Here is an 18,634-nt window from a genome sequence, read left to right as displayed (position 1 = left end):
CTGTCATCTAACGGAAAGATCATCCCGGAATCAGAGCCAATCTACACGGTGTCTGCGCGTGAGTCGCTTTATCTAACATGTGGACTCAAAGCGCTTTTATTATATGGACTGCGATGGTTCTTCATTTGTCTATCATAAAAGGTAAGCACATGGCTTATGGTTTACTTGATTTTAGCATGGAAACAGCAACAGGATTCTATAATGTTACAGTCACTGCAGGCTTTGTCTTGCCCGCATGTTTTTTTCTGATTAATCACTAATGATTTATATGCATCTTATTTATTTGAAATGACATTGTTAAGCCTATGGAACAAATTATGGGACAAAATCCATCTATCTATCTATCTATCTATCTATCTATATATCTATCTATCTATCTATCTATCTATCTATCTATCTATATATCTATCTATCTATCTATCTATCTATCAACACTTCTTTAGGCTATTGCAAAGATTCAAATATTAACAATATATTTGGGAATAGAAACATATTTTATTTTTGTAACATAATGTTTGGACTCTTATTTGTATCTATTTGCATTTCCCCCTTAAGTGCTAATTAGATTCTTAAAGTGAGATCTGGGTTCTCAGTGTTAATTTCATGAATAATTGGAAGCTTTGGTTGATCTGACACATTGATCTGGTGCTGAGACATAGGTTCGAATCTGCCCTGTAGACCGTGTACGCATAAATAAAAAATGGCAAAAGCCCCAAATTTAATCATTTACTTATTTAAAAAAAAAAAAACATTTAGTTGTTTATGCATCTAAGTTTAACTGGTTTAAGTGGTTCATCTTCTTTTCTTATATTCTGTCTTCTAAATCTTCAAAAACCTGCACATTTGAGGACAAAATATCCATTTAGCTGGTTTGTTTGTTCCTCTGCTCCCTCTTGACACATAAAGGTCACAACTGCTTTGTTCTGTGGATTCACTGTGTGACCATTAAACTCAACTGTATACAGATCCGGTCTGGAACGCCCACGTAACTGATTCAGCATGAGAACACACAGCGTTCTTCCTGTAGCTTTACTCAAATTAAATAAACATATTTCACGGCATATTGTTTTTGTCCCCTCCATGCTCATGAACAAGCTTGCTCATGCAGACATTTTCTACTTCTCCCCAAGGTCAGACCACAGGCTCATCCCCAGATGTGAGATCCCCTCTGAATGAAGTCCGTCCGAAAAATCGCACGACTTCAGAAAGTGACATTTTGGAATCACGAGCCACTACAGCCTATCAAAGCGTCTCCTCTCCTTCAGCGGATATCACAACGGAGGTCACACCTACAGTTCCTCCTCCATCACAGTCATCCAAAGACGCTGTAGTGCACAATGACACCTCTCCTTTACCAGCCATCTCACAGACCCCTGCGCTACAAGATGTCACCACCCTCAACACGGACACAGCCTCGGTACCAGGCAAGACTAATACAATTAAACCTAATCTAATTGCAAAAGCTATCTGTCGTTAATCAGTCTAACTAAGGTTTGAAAACAAATTTGCCATCCATTGTGTTAAGAACAACAACATGGACAGTGGAAGACAAGGCTGCACAAATTAAGTTTACGAAGAGCTAAAAGATACAGTCAAATTTAACATTGAGAGCCTTTAAAACATTATAATATTCAAAAGCTCTGCACTGAAAATAAATGTGGTATACACTCCAAAAAAATGAATTTTCTAAGTTGTAAATAAAACAATGCAGTTTATAAGATAATAACATGCTTAATTCAATGTGCTACTTTCTGTTTCTTTATAATAATTGTGGAATTATTAATCAGTTTCTAAGTGAAAACTTTTCTTCACCATTTGTTTATGTGGGGTTTACTTTGAAACTATTTCACGAACTAGTTATTTTGTGAATAATTACAAAAAAGGCACACATTAACAGAGTAACACATTGAATTAAACATTAAAGTAGAAAGACTTCAATACAATTTTCTTGTCAAATGTACTCAAGTAATATTTTTTAACCTTTTTCCTTTTAATACATCAATGATTTGATTTGAAAATGTGTTTTTTTTTTTTTTACAGTGTGCTCTAGTCAGAGCTGTGGCTTTCTAGTTGGTGTCAAAGTTGGAAATTTGGGTTCGATTCTTACCTGTTTATAAATGCTTCCATAAAACTGTTTAACTTATTTATTTTAGATTTTTTTTTTTTAATTTTTTTGCATTTGCCATCAATAAATTGTTATATATTGGCTTTATCAAATCTGCCACACTGCTCTATAGATGTTCCCATTGACATCAGCCATTGAAAAACGCATACTGATCAACCACAAGCTGACATTGACAGTAAAGGTGGTGGCGTTGCTCGCATATTGTTGTAAAAGACACGATGCTTTAGGTTTCATGCACTGACAAATTGCATTTGTCTTCTAGTCTGAGTGCTTTCATGTGGGTGTACATCATTTTGTTCCACTTTAATGATAAAATACTGGGCTTAACGTGAGTGAATCCAGACTGAACTCGTGAGACTCTCTGGGAAACTGCCACATTCCACCCACTTGATCAAACGTCTGTCCGTAAATAATGGCTGGACGTGGGTGTAACATTTTGGAACACGACTGTGTTTGTAAATAATATCCCTCTCTCATACTGTCATTTCACTGGAAACACAGCTATATTTAGGGCAGTTGAATATCTACTTATTGGTTTACTGCACTTATGCCAGACCTTAAGTATGACTCTTAGAAAACAACTTCAAAACACAAGTTCGTCAAAACAGTTTTTGCCCAGCAGACAGTAAAACGGGTAAAAAAAATACCATAGACTTACATTGAAGGAGAGATCCATCTATCTATCTATCTATCTCAGTCAAAGCTTGTATTTCTGTGCATGTTTCTCTCCTGCAGGTTCTTCTGCTAGCAGCCCGTCAATTTCTTATTTGAAGAGCACCGCTTCATATTCAGTAACCACCAGAGCTCCTGCAACATCCATCAGTCCAAGTGAAGGACCTCAGACAGTTTCTACTCCAGCCAGCAGCGTGATCCAGACAACACAAACAGCTCCACCATTCACCCCCACTTACCCTCAGACATCACAGGTCGCCCTGACCAGCAGTTCAAAGGTCACTGGACCTGCTCCTTTGGAAGACCAGGATGAACCTTCTGAACTGGATGTGGGGGATCAAGGTGTGTGGACAGCAAATGCTTTCACTGTCATGTCATTCCAAACATTAAACAGATATTTTTATCTTATTTTTAATTTAATGGAATCCAGTCAACCAAAAATTTCAAATTCATAAAGATACTGTATAAATAATCCATATGAATCATCAAGAGGTGTAATCCAAGTCTTCTTAAGAGACACAATAGGGCTGGGTGATAAAATCATATCGAGGTAAAATTTTAGTTGATGATGATAAGCTCTGGACATTTTTACTCAATATGGATTAATCTAACAGTCTATCACAGAATCACTTCACCAGGTTTACACTGTTTACTTTGAGAAAAACTACTATCAAATACACATTGAAACTGAAAGTAAAACTGAAAGACCTTCACGACAACCCATCAAAATAAAAGTCTGGTTTAATTTGAAGAAATTATGACAGAAATATATTACTATTGTAAAATATAATTCTCGAAGTAATAATAATAATGGTATTGGTACATTTCTGTTGTGCAGCTTTGTTGTAGATTAATTTGATTTCATTCTAAAAGAGTGATCAAATTGTTATGGTTTTATTCATTTATTGCATTAAACACCATTTTATGATAAATTTCTATTGAATCATAAAACACAGAGACCAGAAAAAGTAAAATGGAGAAAAAAATTAGAATTTAGGAGAAAAAAAAATGGATTTCATGGGGCCCTACATTAAAAGGTATCTTACTCTGTGGAGATTGATTGTAAACAAAGTTATGTTTACATTTATTCTTGAGGTCTAACAAACATGTGCAAAGAATTCCTTCCCGATTAATGTTAAATTAAATATAGCGATAAATAACAATATTGTATGATATGGAAAAATAATATTGTGATAATATTTTTTCCCATATCCCCCAGCCCTAAGACACAATCACTTTATATGATGTAAAGTTTTTATTTATGCTTTTCTTCACATAATAAACATTGTACCAATGCACATACATAGAGCACATCAAATATCAACGGAAGCTCAACAAGCACTTTTTTATTTTTGGAAGAATGTTTCAGCTCACTTTAAACTAAGGCCAGAAAAATAAATCTACATACTGTAAGTAGGAGAGGCATTACATTTGTTTGAGTTGTGTCTTTGGTCTTGCCGTCGAGGTCTAGTAAGCACAATGACAGATGATAATTTCATTATTTTTCCAACTGCATTTACCTCTGTGGTCTGTACATGTTGTTCCTTCAGTTTTATTAGTTCCTGTGATAGTGATAATCGGTTTCTACTCCATTCATCAATCTTCTAGAGTCAGGGAAGGTTCCCCACCGCCCTGCATCACCCCTGGACCCCCTGCTCGCTGCTCTGGTCACCATTTTCATTATTTGCACTGCCATGGTCTCAGCCGTCCTCTTCCTCAGGTTCCGTCAGCGGAGTGAGCATCCAGAATTCCACCGGCTTCAAGACCTCCCTATGGTGAGTCTTGCATTCGGGCAGCAAATTGGGATATTTAAAATTGAGACCTTTGAGAGTTTTATAGATTTCCATTAGAGGCTGATCAGCTGATTGGTTTTGCCGATTAATCGGCACCAATAACTGATTGCTGGAACAATAGCCATAGTTTTTTCAGGTTGCATCCATTGCTGGAGCAACTGAGAAGGTCCACTGTCGTTATCAGTGTTGCCAGATTGGAAATGCCCAAGAATCGTACCAGAAGCTCAAAATTATCGTATTTGGAAGAAAATTATCGTACACGAGTCAAACGTACAGAATAGCCTACAACTTTTTGACATGACCTGCAAATTACAGTCCGTTTGGCGCGTCCAGTGTAGACAGACTTTAGCTTTTGCAGCTCGGCGCGATTTATAGACACTTACTACACTGTCACTTAACTCCACCTCTAAGTAATAGCAGCCAAATAACCTAATAACCCAGCTGCTGTGATGCCTGTTAATCAAAGAACAAAACAAACATTTGTAGCTTTAAGGATTCATCTATATTTAATTTAGAATTTACTGTTGATAACTTTATTCAGTTTCTGTATATTTCCTACTTGCTGAAGGGCACAGGTAAATATGACATTTATTGTAATGGGTTTATGTGAAGATTGTTTTAAGTTCACTTAAATTAGGAGTTGTTATTTTTTTAAAGTCTAATAAATGTTAAAATTGATAGATCTCAATTATACTGTAATGTTGAATGGCTATAGTCAATGGTTAAATATTAGGGAAAAAAATATGTCTCTTTTCCTAGAGACATCAGTAGTATTGGTCTCAGTGATACTGGCCTTCAGTCATAAAAAAAAGATGCCACTAAAACAAATATTTAAAATATACTGTCTTTGTGTTGTTTCTACATTAATTTGAAGATCGTGAAATTATTGCAATATAAAAGTATATTAAAAAAGTTTAATGTTAGATGGGGTTAATCGCAATAAACTATCAGTAGATTAATCGGTTATCGGCCAATGTGGTCCAACCTAGTTATCGTTATCTCTAAAATCCACTATTATCTCTAATTTACATGATACTGGTTATTATGTCATGTTTTGCAAATGTGATGGCATGTTTTGCAGATCAACACTGATAATGATAAAATAAGAGAATCCAAGTGCTGACCTCAAAAATAAAACCCTGATGTGCTTTTCTGCAGGATGATCTCCTAGAAGACACGCCATTGTCAAGATACACCTATTAGCAAGAGTGAATTCCACTATTTCATTATCTGATTCCTCAGGCAACCAGTGTTGTTGTTATTGGTGCAAATCCCCTGAAAAATGGCTTTCAAAACTGATCTCTGATTCTGGGTTTTTCTGGGCTTCGATGCTAAAATGTGGTTGTGTAATATTGGAATAAAAAATTTAGTTATTTTACTACATTATGAAACCCATTCAAATAAAACAAGGGTTCCAGAAAATAGAATAAAATAAGATAATCAGTCTTATTCCATGTTAAAAACTTCACAGTTTCTTAATAAACAGGTGTTTAGTCAGAAGAAAATAGAACTAATATACTTTTTATTCACCTTAAGATTCTCTACAAATGTAGAGAAACTATAACAAACACTTTCTCTACAAACATGACGTAGAAGAAACAATTCGCATTTTAGTAACTTAGAGAGTTTTCTGGAGATAATTTGCTTGTTTTTTCCCTTTATTAGACACTATATTTATACTTAAGGAATTGCTTAATATTATGATGCTATCATTTGGTTAATCTTAAACCTAAACTCTTGAGGTGCGGTCACATTTACCGTCGTTTGGCAAGTTTTCACTGGCAAAATCCAGTCATTTCAAAAGGTTTCAATGCAATCAGGATTTTCAGGTAAAGGCGAAAGATATTCCTCATGCAGATTTCACAGTTCAAGTTATTCACACAAATGCACAGCTTTGACCAAAATTACTACACTATTGATAGTTCGGACGACAGACCATTTTTGTCCACAAAATTTTGCTAATATGACCGCACCTTAACTTTTATATAACGTTTTATTCTAGAGGTCTAAAATTTCTTGAATCTACAAAAACAAGTTTTTTTTTTCTTTTTAGGTGCTTCGGCTTATTTTCCAAGAGTATTTTTTTAAAAACAGTTCCCTGGGTTTAGCATAAATGTCTCTGGACCTTTGCACTGTTAGAGCTATGATGTTGTAGAAGGGAAAATGTTCATTTTTATGTGACGGTGTTCTAGAATGAGAACAAATTTGGATTAAACTGAATTGTGATTTTGATATTTATGACAAAGTTGATTGTCCAGATCGATAATGAAGGTATGTGAATTAACTTGAAATGTATTTTAGCATCTTCACTTCTGTCTATGCTGGTATTTGTGGTAAACCTAGTGCCTAATGTACTTTGTGCCAAAACTGATTTGCGGTAAACAAACTGATAAATATATATTGCACAGTTGTGTTGTTGAGAAGAACCTGTAAAAATAGGAGTTTGTAATAAAATAAGAAAACTATTTTTTGTGTGTAAAGCTTCATGCTATATCACATTTACACAGTGAAACACGGTGAAATAAGATAGTCAATACAAATATGAATAATACACAATTTTTATTAGTTTCTTACACTTTATAAATAAACAGGGCAATATAAACTTTATTGATTAAAACTAGCAACAATGCAGATTTCATATGTGCTGTATGTAAAAATTTGATAAATATTAAGCGTGGAACAGTAAAACCTAATTATGTTAACAGAACAATTTAATATTATAGTAAAAACAGAAATATTAACATGGTATCATTAGAATATGATAGAAAACATTGCATAAAATATTCTTAAGTTAATTCTTAAAAAGACAAAAGAAATTAATAGAGTACAAAATATCATCATAAAATAACAATGACAAACATGTGTTAAACCATCAGTAAGGTTACCACAACTAAAAATGTTTCAGTAACATTGATATACTGATATAATAAGTCGTGTGAATAAATATCCTCATACCAGTCTTGTCTGGAAACAATGGCAAGTCCTCATTAATCTACAGCTGTGAAATGAGGATGTCAACATACGGCTCATCCTGTTGCACTGTGACCTGTCCTGCAACTATTTCCTCTGTAAACACAAGAAGAGACAAGATAAAACAGCATATCTGTCCGGGTGATTGTACTTTTCAATAAATTAAGCACCAGGGAGAATTTGAATGCCTTTATTTTGTTAACTGTGGGGTTCATTCTCACACCATTTTTTGCAGCTAGCAGGTGAGGAGGCTCATGGGTAAACAGATAGCAGCTGAAGAGGGACGGGGCGGCATATGTCACCAACAGTATACCTGACAAGTATAATTCTTTCTCCCTTTAAGTCTTTGCATATTTTAGTTGAAAATTAATTTGATTTTGGTTGGTGGGCTACAAGTCAATCATCCCTGGGCTTTTTTTACAACAAAATTTCAATTTCATAATTTCTTTTCATTGATTTTGTCTTCACTAACAAGAGTCAGACATTATAGAATGGTAAATCCTCTGCCATAATCTTACCTAGCAATCTAAAAAACATTTGGGCAACAATTCTGCGGCTGGCCTGAGGAGGCAGCAGAGAGTGAAAGGTCACCAAACCTTCAATAACATCCTGTGGCCTTCAACAGAAGAACAAAAAATATATATATATAAAATAATACATTAGACAAAAAAAATGCATTAGATATTACATCTGTCTAGTCACATGCCACTGAAATGGACAAACCAAAAAATATAAAATACTAAAAAAATATTATTAGGACCCTATGATTTCCGCGATGCTGGAAAAAAGATATGATGTAAGATATTTTGAGAAAAACCTACGGTCATATACACGCACACAGAAATTTAAAGGTCTTCGCAGGAACCCATCAAAAAGTCTGGTTTAACTTGAAGAAATTGTGACATAAATATATTACTATTGTACAGACATATTGAACGTTTGCCATGATGTAATAATACTACTATCACTAATAAAATTATTATTAAAACTTTATTTCCTATGGAATAATTACACAATTGTTTCTTCCATATTTTAATTTTAAAAGTAAACCTCTGCTGTGCAGCACTTTGTTTGTCAAAAATTGAAAGGGTTTGTTTATAATATTGTTTGATTAAATTAATTAATGTTTTATGTTTTCAATTGATTATTATAAAAATTAAAATGCACAACACATGCACAGAAATTCTGAAAAAAGGAGCTATTATTGTAAATAAATAAATCATTAAGTTGTTTAATAAATCAATTAAACTGTAATCCAGAAAGATTAAAATGGAAAACAGAATTTGGTGAAAATAGAACAGAATTTGTGAAAATATAAATTTTTATTTTTGTTAAGCGTTTAATAAAGTACTGTTAAATTGTGTGTAATTATTTCAGTTAATAAGATGGGCTTTATACAATTAATACAATTTAACTTAGCCATTGAAAGAGAGTCCAGAGAAATTAAAATGAAAAAAAAAAAAAAAGATTTTGGGAATATATTGTTTTACTATACACCTAACAATCAGTAACAGTATCAAACTGACTGCACTCACACTACTGGATGAGAACAAAACTTGAACTATATTGAGCTGAATTAAATCAACATTGAATTAAATCAAATAATGAATAATGACACTATTGTCTTTTTAAATCTGATTTACTGAAGAACTTTCCAACATAAATACAGTTATTTTCCTGTTTATTACTGTGAAGCTGCCTTGAAACAAATCTGTATTGTATAAAGCATAAATACTCATATTAACACAGTAGTGTATAAAAAAAGTTTTATATTGACACTGACATCAAAATTAAGCGGTTTTCAGCAGTACCTTAATTGTTCCTCGATATCCTTTGTAATATCTTCCATCTCTGGGACCCTCTCTTCTGGGATGCCCTCAAGACCGAACTGAATTTCTGGAACAGGGGACCTGAACCCATGACAGCACCCACATACGAAGTCATTATTCAGAGGCACTTAATTATGCAGCAACTGAATGTGAAACAACTTCTGACAGCGACAGCTATTTCTGTCTCTCTTTTAGCATCTCTCCTCTCACCGTCTCATTTCAGGCGTCTCCAGTGGAGAGAAATCCTTGTCTGTTGTCTCCAAAACCACCAGAGAGGCTGCAAATTCATTGAAACATGTTTTTAAATGTAGCAGCTAAACTATTATTCCCTTTCTTTCCCTTCCTTCAAAACACACCACGACAACTGTCGAAAAAAAGTTATTCTGCAAATACAGTATGTGCTAATGTTTTACCTGGTGTTTCTTGCTGGAAGAGGCCAGACTCCAACATTTCTCGGGGAATCTACAGTAGTAAGGATGTAGGCCAAAAGATCAGTCACTAAAACACTCAAAAATACGCTCAAAAATTATTTAGGCCTAAATGTAAGGTTTTTGTATTTGAATTGCATATAAAATTTCCATCCATTTGGGTTACACAGTTCAAACATAAACTAATAAACTTAATGTGATGCACATCTGTCAGTAATTCATAAATAAAAGTTAAAAATATGCTATTGTTTATTAGCTCTTTGCATCTATTTGATTTCATTAAGGTAATCATATTTTCAGAATGTATTTATATAAATTGTTTTAATTCAACATAAATATGTTCTCGTTGAAAAGTTATTCAGTTAAATAAGTATGAACATGGTTAAAATGTGGCAATAGTCAGTTGGATTTATTGCTGACATATATATACATATACAGTATCTGGTTATCGTGTATTTAAAACATATTCTGTTTATTGGTACTAATACAGAGATCTTACCTATTTCATTTATGTATAACTAACAAATATGAATCACAATATTTTTAATTCTGTTAAAAACTGTGTCTAAATGGATGGAAATTTTATATGCAATTCAAATACATAAATCCTGAGTGTATTTACAATTTTGGGTCCCACTTTATATTAGATGTCTTTACAATGTACTTAATAAAATGAATAAAAACAACAATAAAATCAGTCAAAGCAAAATACCTACTACAAATAATGTATTTGTTTGCATCAGAGAACTGGGAACATTCAAATATACTGTTAAATTATACAAACATTACAGTAAAATCTCAGGGCGACTTCAAGTAAACATTTTAGTTCAAAAAGGTTCAGCTGACAAAAAAAGTTTGTTAATCTTGATGTAAGGTATTAATCATGTCTGTATGGGACGAGTTAGATCTCAGAATGTGGGACACATGCTATGAATGCTAACCTCTTTTGAGCTAAGCTCTCTCTCCTCCTCTCTCTGTCCTGGTTCTGGTCTCTCCTGCTCTCTCTCTGGTATCTCCTCCCTGCGCTGCCGGGACGGTGGGATGGGCCTCAGGACCACGGCCTGTTTCCATAGCGCCAGGATTTCAGGCGGAAGGCCTGTGTAAGCATAACACTTCACTGTCAATAACATGACCTTTAGCTTAAGCTCTGGACTGTATAAAGGGGTAAAGCACAGGATGCTTCAGTGAATATCATAGAAACTCATGAAATATCCATATAGGTCATATTTGACCCCAAAAGCAATACAAAAAACATTTACTTTTTTTGGGTCTAATTCTATTACACATTTTTGCATTTTTTATTCTTTTTATTGCTGTTATTTTTAAACTCCTTTCATGTGCATGTGTATAAATCTTTATGTACATATGTACATCTATTTCGTAAGGCAATTTATTTTAGTGCTTTAAAGTACAATATAAATGTATGTTTCACTTATTTGAATTTTATGCCTTTAATTTTTAAATATTGTGTCTGGAGAGGATGATTGTAATTTGGGACCTTTATCACAATAATGTGAGTATTTAAGAGGAAAATGGTCTTAACGTTCATGGGAATAATGCACAATGCATATATTTACACAACACTGTAATTTTTTAAAGTCTCTTTTATTTGATCAAAAATACAGTAAAATATTATAATTTAAAATAACTTTTCTCTATTTGAAGATATTTTAAAATGTAATTTATTCTGGATTTATTTCTTTATTTCTGGATTCTCTGATGAACAGAAAGTTTAAAACAACATTTAAAATGGAAAATATCTTTACTTTTTTAAAATTTCTTTATAATGGTCATGTATACTGTATATCTGGCTGTTTACAAATTACAGGTTTATTTTTCATTATGAATTTGGGGTGAAGTATGACCAACTTACTCATGCAAGGGTTCTCGAGTAGTTCTTTAGCACCCTTCTTTTCAAACCGTTCTTTGACAAGTGATGCCTAGAAGAAAAAAAACACGATTTACACCATTTTACTCATACACACAAAATAATGCCGACTTGAAGAATACGAATCGTTCTAGACTTACCAAAGGCCTGGTCTCTGTCTCCACCTCATCAATGCGGGCCCTCATTTCCTCTTGAGAGATCTGTGTGTTCTCATCAATGAAGAGCAGCTGTCTCCTCCTCTTCCTCTGCTCTGTCGGGGATTCAGGCCTCACTACAGCAGGCTGACAGAGGGACACACGGGGCTTGATGACAAATGTGTAAAATGCTTTGATCGCTGCAGGATGAAGACAGACCTCAAAACGTAACACACCTCAAGATCAGGGCTCCACTCTCTCACTGCCCTCTCTTCTCTGGGTTCAACACCCATTTTCTCCTCTTCCGCGGGTGGAGGGGACGGTATAGGTATAGACACAGATACAGGGGTCTTTTCTCTTTCTTCTAACACAGGCATTTCCATGGGCAGCCCCAGATCCTCCTCAGGCAGCAGGACAGCCTCCTGGCTTGATGCGCCAGTGATCTGTGCCCTGGAAAATCATAATCTTAAAGCATTGGTTTGATGTTTTTCAACCCATCTAACATTAAGTTATATTAATTTTTAGCCCCTGGAATTGAAAGCAGTTTTTTGCCTATACATTTGATGCATAATATTAATTCCAATAATTAAAAGTTATTCTATTATTTTTGTATTATTAAAACAACAAAAATTTGTATTGTAGCACAGAGGATGCGTAAGAGTATTTATTCAGGACAAACAACGTAGTCAAGATTCATGTTTGGATTTATTAGTTTCTCACAGAGAAGGTTTTCTCGCAGATTTAGTCGCAGGAAATAGCGCAAGCAGGTTTGTGAAAGACTGGTTATATTAAACTTTCACTTGAGCAGAATATTCGCTAAACTACATGTTTGTCAGTGTTTTAAATCATCAAAGTCTAGCAGGATAAAAGAATAGCCCTGAACGGTGGATTTAAACACTTGATATCTGGCAACCCCAAGCCTGAACGCTTTCGGAGGCTTTACAGTAAAATATTTTCATCTACTCTATTTTAGTTCAGTTGCTGCCTTACTTGATTGTACAAGTCATTTCAACTTAAATGACATTAAACCAACTTAAAAAATCAAGTTGAATTTCATAACTTTAAATAAGTTGAAATTGCTCAGCTTATTTTGATAAGTGAAAATAATGTAAAAACAAAAGTTGCCATGACTTACTGATCATATCATTTTAAATGTAAAATTAAAACTACTTACTAGCTAGTGAATATCACAAATGATAATGCTTAATTAAAATAGAAAAGCAGAAATAATGATCAAAATTAAAATGATTAATCATCCCTGTTGGAAAAAACAACAAAACAGCATATGCTGGTTAGGTATGTTTTGAAGCATCGCTGCTGGTCCTAAGCTGGTCCTGAGCAGGAGCAAGTATCTTAGGACCAGCACAAAACCAGCTAAATACCAGCTTAAACCAGCAGCCATGCTTCAAAACATACCTAACTTGTTTTTTTGTTTGTTTTTTTTCAACAGGGATGCAGCCCTAACAGACTACCCAAGGTGAAAACTAGAGAAAGAGATTCCGGATTAAAGATTTTGATTTCACTGGGACTTTAAAGCCTTCAACCTTCAAAGTTTTCCATTTTTAGTATCTTTTGTTTACTAAAAGCTTACTAAAAAATAAATAAGCGTAAGTCTGAGTGTGATTCTCTAAACGTACAGATCTAAAGAGACTGATGTTGTCAGATCTCTGGCTGCCTCTCGCTCAAGTGCTGCTCTCTCTTGCTCTCTTTCATCAGGCACCCTGGGCTCTCTGTCCTCTTCTGTCTCTTTCTCTATTTGCTCTCTTTCCCTGTCTATCTCCAGCTGCCTCTCATCGTCACCTGCAAAAAACCAAGCACTTCTCAAATTTAAGCCTAAAACTCATTTATAATATCTCCATGATATAAACAAGACACAACATGACAGAAATGGCTGAAACTAAGCACTGACTCATTATGAGTGTTTGGGCAAATCCCAGAAAACCTGACGGGATAGTTCACCCAAAACTGAAAATTCTGTCATCATTTGCTCGCACTCAGGTTGTTGATTTTAGCCATTGACTTGCATGAAAAAAAAAAAACGCAATGGAAGTCAATGGCTACCATCAACAGGTTTGGAACAACCTGAGTGTGAGCAAATGATGACAGAATTTTCATTTTTGGGTGAATGATCCCTTATATTATGATTCTTATTATTTTTTTTAATAAAGTATTAAATAATACAATAGTAACGTCACATTAAAAAAGTAGTACTGTTATATAAATAGATAGAAATAAGAAATAAATCATATTCTTTATATTTAGCATTTACTGCATAAAATTAACGAGAATCAAGAAGCAATGTGCTTAACTGTCATTAAAAAAATAATGTCACAATGCAAACATATTTTAATCATTTTAAAATATATTCTATGAAAAGGATGAATATATATTTTCTTTTCATAAAATTAATTGATTTCAGAGTGAAATATGAACATGACATGGCATGTTTTGAAATATGACCAGGACATGTTTTGTGTGATTTGTACAATTAATTTGTTAGCATGTGTAATCTACTGCACATAATTATGGGTGTGAATGAAACCAGCACGTCGTTGTCACTCACGCTCAAGAAAGTGATCTGGCTGCTCCAGCAGTAGCTCGATCATGTCAGACTCCTGCAGGTCTGCTCCTTCAAACTGAGGAATGAGAGAAACCGCATTCAGGATACACACAGCTGGATTTTAGACAGCGATGACGTACATATGGTGATAATACTGAGTGACAGCTGTACTTCTGGCTCGGGCATGATGACCGGCTCTCTTTCTGTCAGGGTGATGGACTCCTGGCTGGCCGTGATGCCTAGAGGGGAAATAAGGTGCTTTAAAAATACACAAAACACACATTTCTATTACTGTTCCTTTATTATCATTTCTTTGATGGTGCGAATTCCCATAGTATCATTTGAAAAACTATTGATATTTGTAAATGTATGGATCACATTACAGCACTCACCATCTGAAGATGGTGTTGGTTCTCTACTGGGCGGGACTTGCTCAGGTAAGACCTCTTCCATTCGCTGAGCCACAGTGAGAGAGTTTAGACTACACATGACTGATAAAACCCATCCTGAACTCTGAAGACTCAGTGTTAAATAATAATAATAATATATTTTTTTTTAAAATTAGAAGTACTCCAATAGTACTCTAATATACTGCATTTCTGCTAAAGAAACATTTATTATTATTATTATTATTATTATCAATGCTGAAAACAGTTTTTAAATTCGTCTTTAAAATTCTGAGTTGCATTCACCCGAATGAGGCTGCTTGGACTTGGCAGGCCATAACCAGTCTCCATAATGCCAAAGAATGGATCCCTCGCTCCTTCTGTTTCATCAAACAGTGCAGCAGCATCTGGGATCATGTGACTTTGCCTGAGAAGAAGAAGGAGGAAGCTGAGGAACTGTAAATGTAAGACATCTTTAACCTCAACTTGAAAAAAGGTATGTAATTGTCATTTGGAAGACTTTGTTTTTTCTTTTTACTTGTAGCCATTCACATTTTGAGAGGCCAACAAACTTATATGGCATTATATGACAATAATAGAACCTATTGTTTTGTCTTAATACAGGTTCCTTGTCGCATTTTGCATTTCAATTCTTAACCTTTTTTGAAAAACATAAAAACTATACCAATCCATTTGTAAATGTGTCAAAATGGGTTACAAATGCTGTTTTGGCAATGTTGCTTGTGCAAATCTAAAAATAGCATGAAATGTACATTTGAATTATAATTGTAATTTTTTTAGGGTGACTTTGTAACATTCTGTACAGGGACTACAGATGGCATATTCTATCATATTTGCATTAATGTTTAATAATGTGCACTGTCCCTGCTAAATCAACTAATAAAAGAAAAAAAAAATCTTAAGTGCTATACGTAGAGATCATTGTTTAAAGGATCACAACATTTATCAGACATTATTGTCATGAAGAGAATAAAACATAAACAGGGTTCCATTCATCTAATATAACGTATGTTCATAATAGAAAATGTCTAAGAAATAATGCCTGACCTGGTTTCTTCATCCCTCATGTCAATGTTGGACTTCACGTTAAGGCGGAGCAATCTATCTATCGCCCCCTGAGTGTCCTCTGAGAAAACATCATTAACAAACTATTACAGAAACACATATTTCATTATCCTTATCAGCTCTAAGGCTGCATAGTAATGCACTTTTTCATCTTAAAAGAGTTAAGATGCAGTCGAAACAGCAAAAACCTTCTTTTGTTACATGCCGTCTTCCTGCTAAATCAAACTTTAGTAAATCTAGCCTAGTATATATTAGGGGCATTTCATTAATATCCTTATATAAGTGAATATTTTTGACCAAACAAATTGTCCCAACCCACAAATGATCATTCACCCTCACGGTTTAGCACACCAACCTAACAAAAATCCACACTGTCTGTGGTAGACAAGCACCACTCCATACTGCAGCTGAGAGGACAGGTACAGGGAGAAACGTGGGCGGGGCAATCCTGATACAGGAGGCGGGACTCTGACCAACACGTAATCCATGATGTCACTGCTGTGAAGCACATTGAGAACAACTCCATTAATGTAAAAAAAACTCCATTAATGTGTGGTTTCCTCACAATACTGCACTCCCAATAAGACAAAACCAGTTCATTTTAAGATCCTATGCAAAATATATCCTGTGAATGGTATTGTGGCGAAATATATGGATTGTTGACTGTCCTTCTCATTGTGTGGGATTAAAGATGAGGCACTGATCGATTTATTTTTTCAATGTGACGAAACTCAAGACTTTTGGAATAGTTTATATCTTCATATAGGTAAACACTTTGATTCTTCCAGATCCGTTCAGTTAAGAGATGTAAAACCAATACTTCAGTGAATTACATTGTTAATTTAAAATATATATATATATTAATCATAAGCAAATTCTCTGATTCGCAGCCTACCTTTTCACATTTCTTAATTGAATGGATGGATTTCTTAATTCTCTTGATTACAAATGAGAAAAGTGACAGATTCTTGAAATATTATGATAATTTTTTTTGGTAATAGGCCAACACTGATACATTTTCAGTTGTATGCGTTTTAGAATGTTATCCCTTTTTTCTTTCATATTTATTTGTATTTTAATTATTTATTTTAATTTGTTTGTGAAACTTTACATGCAGATTTGATGTAATTTTATTTCTGTTCTATATTTATTGTTTGATGCATAATAATAATGTTTTTTTTTTTTTAACTTCATTAAAAAACTCCAATAATAAAAACCTGCATTAGCCTACTTTTTATAAATGAAAGAAAAATAACCTGATAAATTTTCAAAAAACATTATAACACCTAACTGACCGAGATGAACCCAATATGGATGATCGTATCAACTGTCTTTAAATTTGATTATGTCGAAAATAGTTCACAAGTCATGCATGATTTTTCATTGCACAGAAAGGATACAAACCAAGTGCGCTGGACATTGACTTTGAGCAGATCTCTCCGACTCATCTTTCGTCCTTTAGTGGCCGCCAACCTGGAAAATATGTTTAGTTAGATATTAATAGTTATGCCTCAGTTTTAACATGTTAAAAATGGTCAGATCCTAATTATGCATTTTTCATACAGTGAATATAAGCACACCTTAACAGTCCTAAACCTCTGTAGAAAGAAACGAGAACTTACCAAATTGTGGCAAAGCACCCAGTCCGATGATTGAGCACCGTAGGACAGAAAAACATCGTGAACAGTTTAATAAAGACAAGATGAATTTAGAGCAAAAGCGGGCCAAAAACTGGAATAGTGTGATCGTGAAACAAATGAAATCTCTCCAGAGTTTTGACAGGAAATGGGACTATATAGTACTTCAAAGGTTGCTGTGGGGAAATTTGTTTTGAAAGCTCTACCAATCAGCTGTGCTCTGCAAACAAGACAAACCAATCTAATTAAGACAACAGTTTAGGACGCATTTTATTGGACTTCCTTGTTTCCATAATAATTCCTGTCTTGTAACACACTTTTCAGCATAACGAGAAGTAATTCTATGAATGTCTGAAATTAATTTAGTGATCAAGTGTAACACCCTTATGGAAATATGATAATATTTTGTAATTATCATTTCAATCTGACTAATTAATTTTAATTAATTTTCAAATTGTTTGTCATAAATCAACATCTCAGGAAAATGTTATGGGGTTTCAAATCAAAATATGACCTTCTGTTATGAAACAGGACATGGATTTCATACATGTCTACTGTAGAGGACACCAGGACTTAAAGCATGTTTATTACACATTTTGGGAGAATCAACAAGTGAATAGAGAAAAAATTATATATCAATATTCCTATTAAATATTAGATATTATTATGAAAATCTTGCTAATTATTACTCCCATTATTGCACTTATTTGTTCATTCAATTTCGGCACAAAAACACATTAATATGCAAATTACAAACAGTTTATAGATACATTGTATATAATGAAAAAACTTGTTTATGGCCATTTTACACACATTTTGCATAAAGAAAAATGTTTTTTTTTTTTCTTTCATAACAGAGTTGAGAATCATCTTATAAAGTTTGGTATAAAAAAAATGAAAATTGATTTGTGATTAAAACAAAAATACCACTGTTTTTGCCTTTTCATGTCTATTCATGTCTTGTTATTTTTATTTAAAGTTTTTTAATGACTTTTTAAAGACTTTTTAAAGTCCCGATGTCCTCTACATGGCATAACATGAATAATTTTAAAAAAAATTCTTATGCTCTGAACAATGTAATGACATGACAAAATACTAAATTGACAAAACTGTCAGGAGGATATAA

General features: G+C 33.9%; 2 protein-coding genes across 3 annotated transcripts; one reads left to right on the top strand and one right to left on the bottom strand.

The window, feature by feature from the left end:
- Positions 1-3: 3 nt before the first annotated feature.
- On the top strand, positions 4-7,055 carry si:ch73-344o19.1 (uncharacterized). The gene is made up of 5 exons (XM_058748064.1): positions 4-141; positions 1,131-1,424; positions 2,861-3,139; positions 4,406-4,572; positions 5,749-7,055. The coding sequence occupies exons 1-5, from the start codon at positions 78-80 to the stop codon at positions 5,791-5,793; spliced, it is 849 nt and encodes a 282-aa protein (XP_058604047.1). The 5' UTR covers positions 4-77; the 3' UTR covers positions 5,794-7,055.
- A 113-nt stretch (positions 7,056-7,168) lies between these two features.
- Positions 7,169-17,728, bottom strand: LOC131522509 (meiotic recombination protein REC8 homolog). Of its 2 annotated transcripts, XM_058748033.1 has the most exons (18): positions 17,494-17,726; positions 17,276-17,344; positions 16,227-16,369; positions 15,854-15,932; positions 15,092-15,212; positions 14,792-14,855; positions 14,571-14,638; positions 14,403-14,475; positions 13,477-13,639; positions 12,076-12,289; positions 11,846-11,986; positions 11,691-11,757; positions 10,759-10,913; positions 9,803-9,851; positions 9,600-9,666; positions 9,372-9,470; positions 8,079-8,176; positions 7,171-7,656 (listed from the first exon to the last, which is right to left on the bottom strand). In XM_058748033.1, exons 1-18 carry the CDS (start codon positions 17,547-17,549, stop codon positions 7,583-7,585), a joined length of 1,800 nt encoding a protein of 599 aa, XP_058604016.1. In that variant the 5' UTR covers positions 17,550-17,726; the 3' UTR covers positions 7,171-7,582. The 2 variants fall into 2 exon arrangements, with proteins under 2 accessions (XP_058604022.1, XP_058604016.1); XM_058748039.1 differs by lacking the exon at positions 8,079-8,176 and having other exon boundaries at positions 7,169-7,656; positions 17,494-17,728.
- Between the last annotated feature and the right edge of the window lie 906 nt (positions 17,729-18,634).

Source organism: Onychostoma macrolepis, chromosome 02, assembly GCF_012432095.1.
Source record: "Onychostoma macrolepis isolate SWU-2019 chromosome 02, ASM1243209v1, whole genome shotgun sequence".
Lineage (NCBI taxonomy): Eukaryota > Metazoa > Chordata > Actinopteri > Cypriniformes > Cyprinidae > Onychostoma > Onychostoma macrolepis.
Note: the sequence above shows the minus strand (reverse complement) of the source record. Positions and strands in the feature narration are given on the sequence as shown.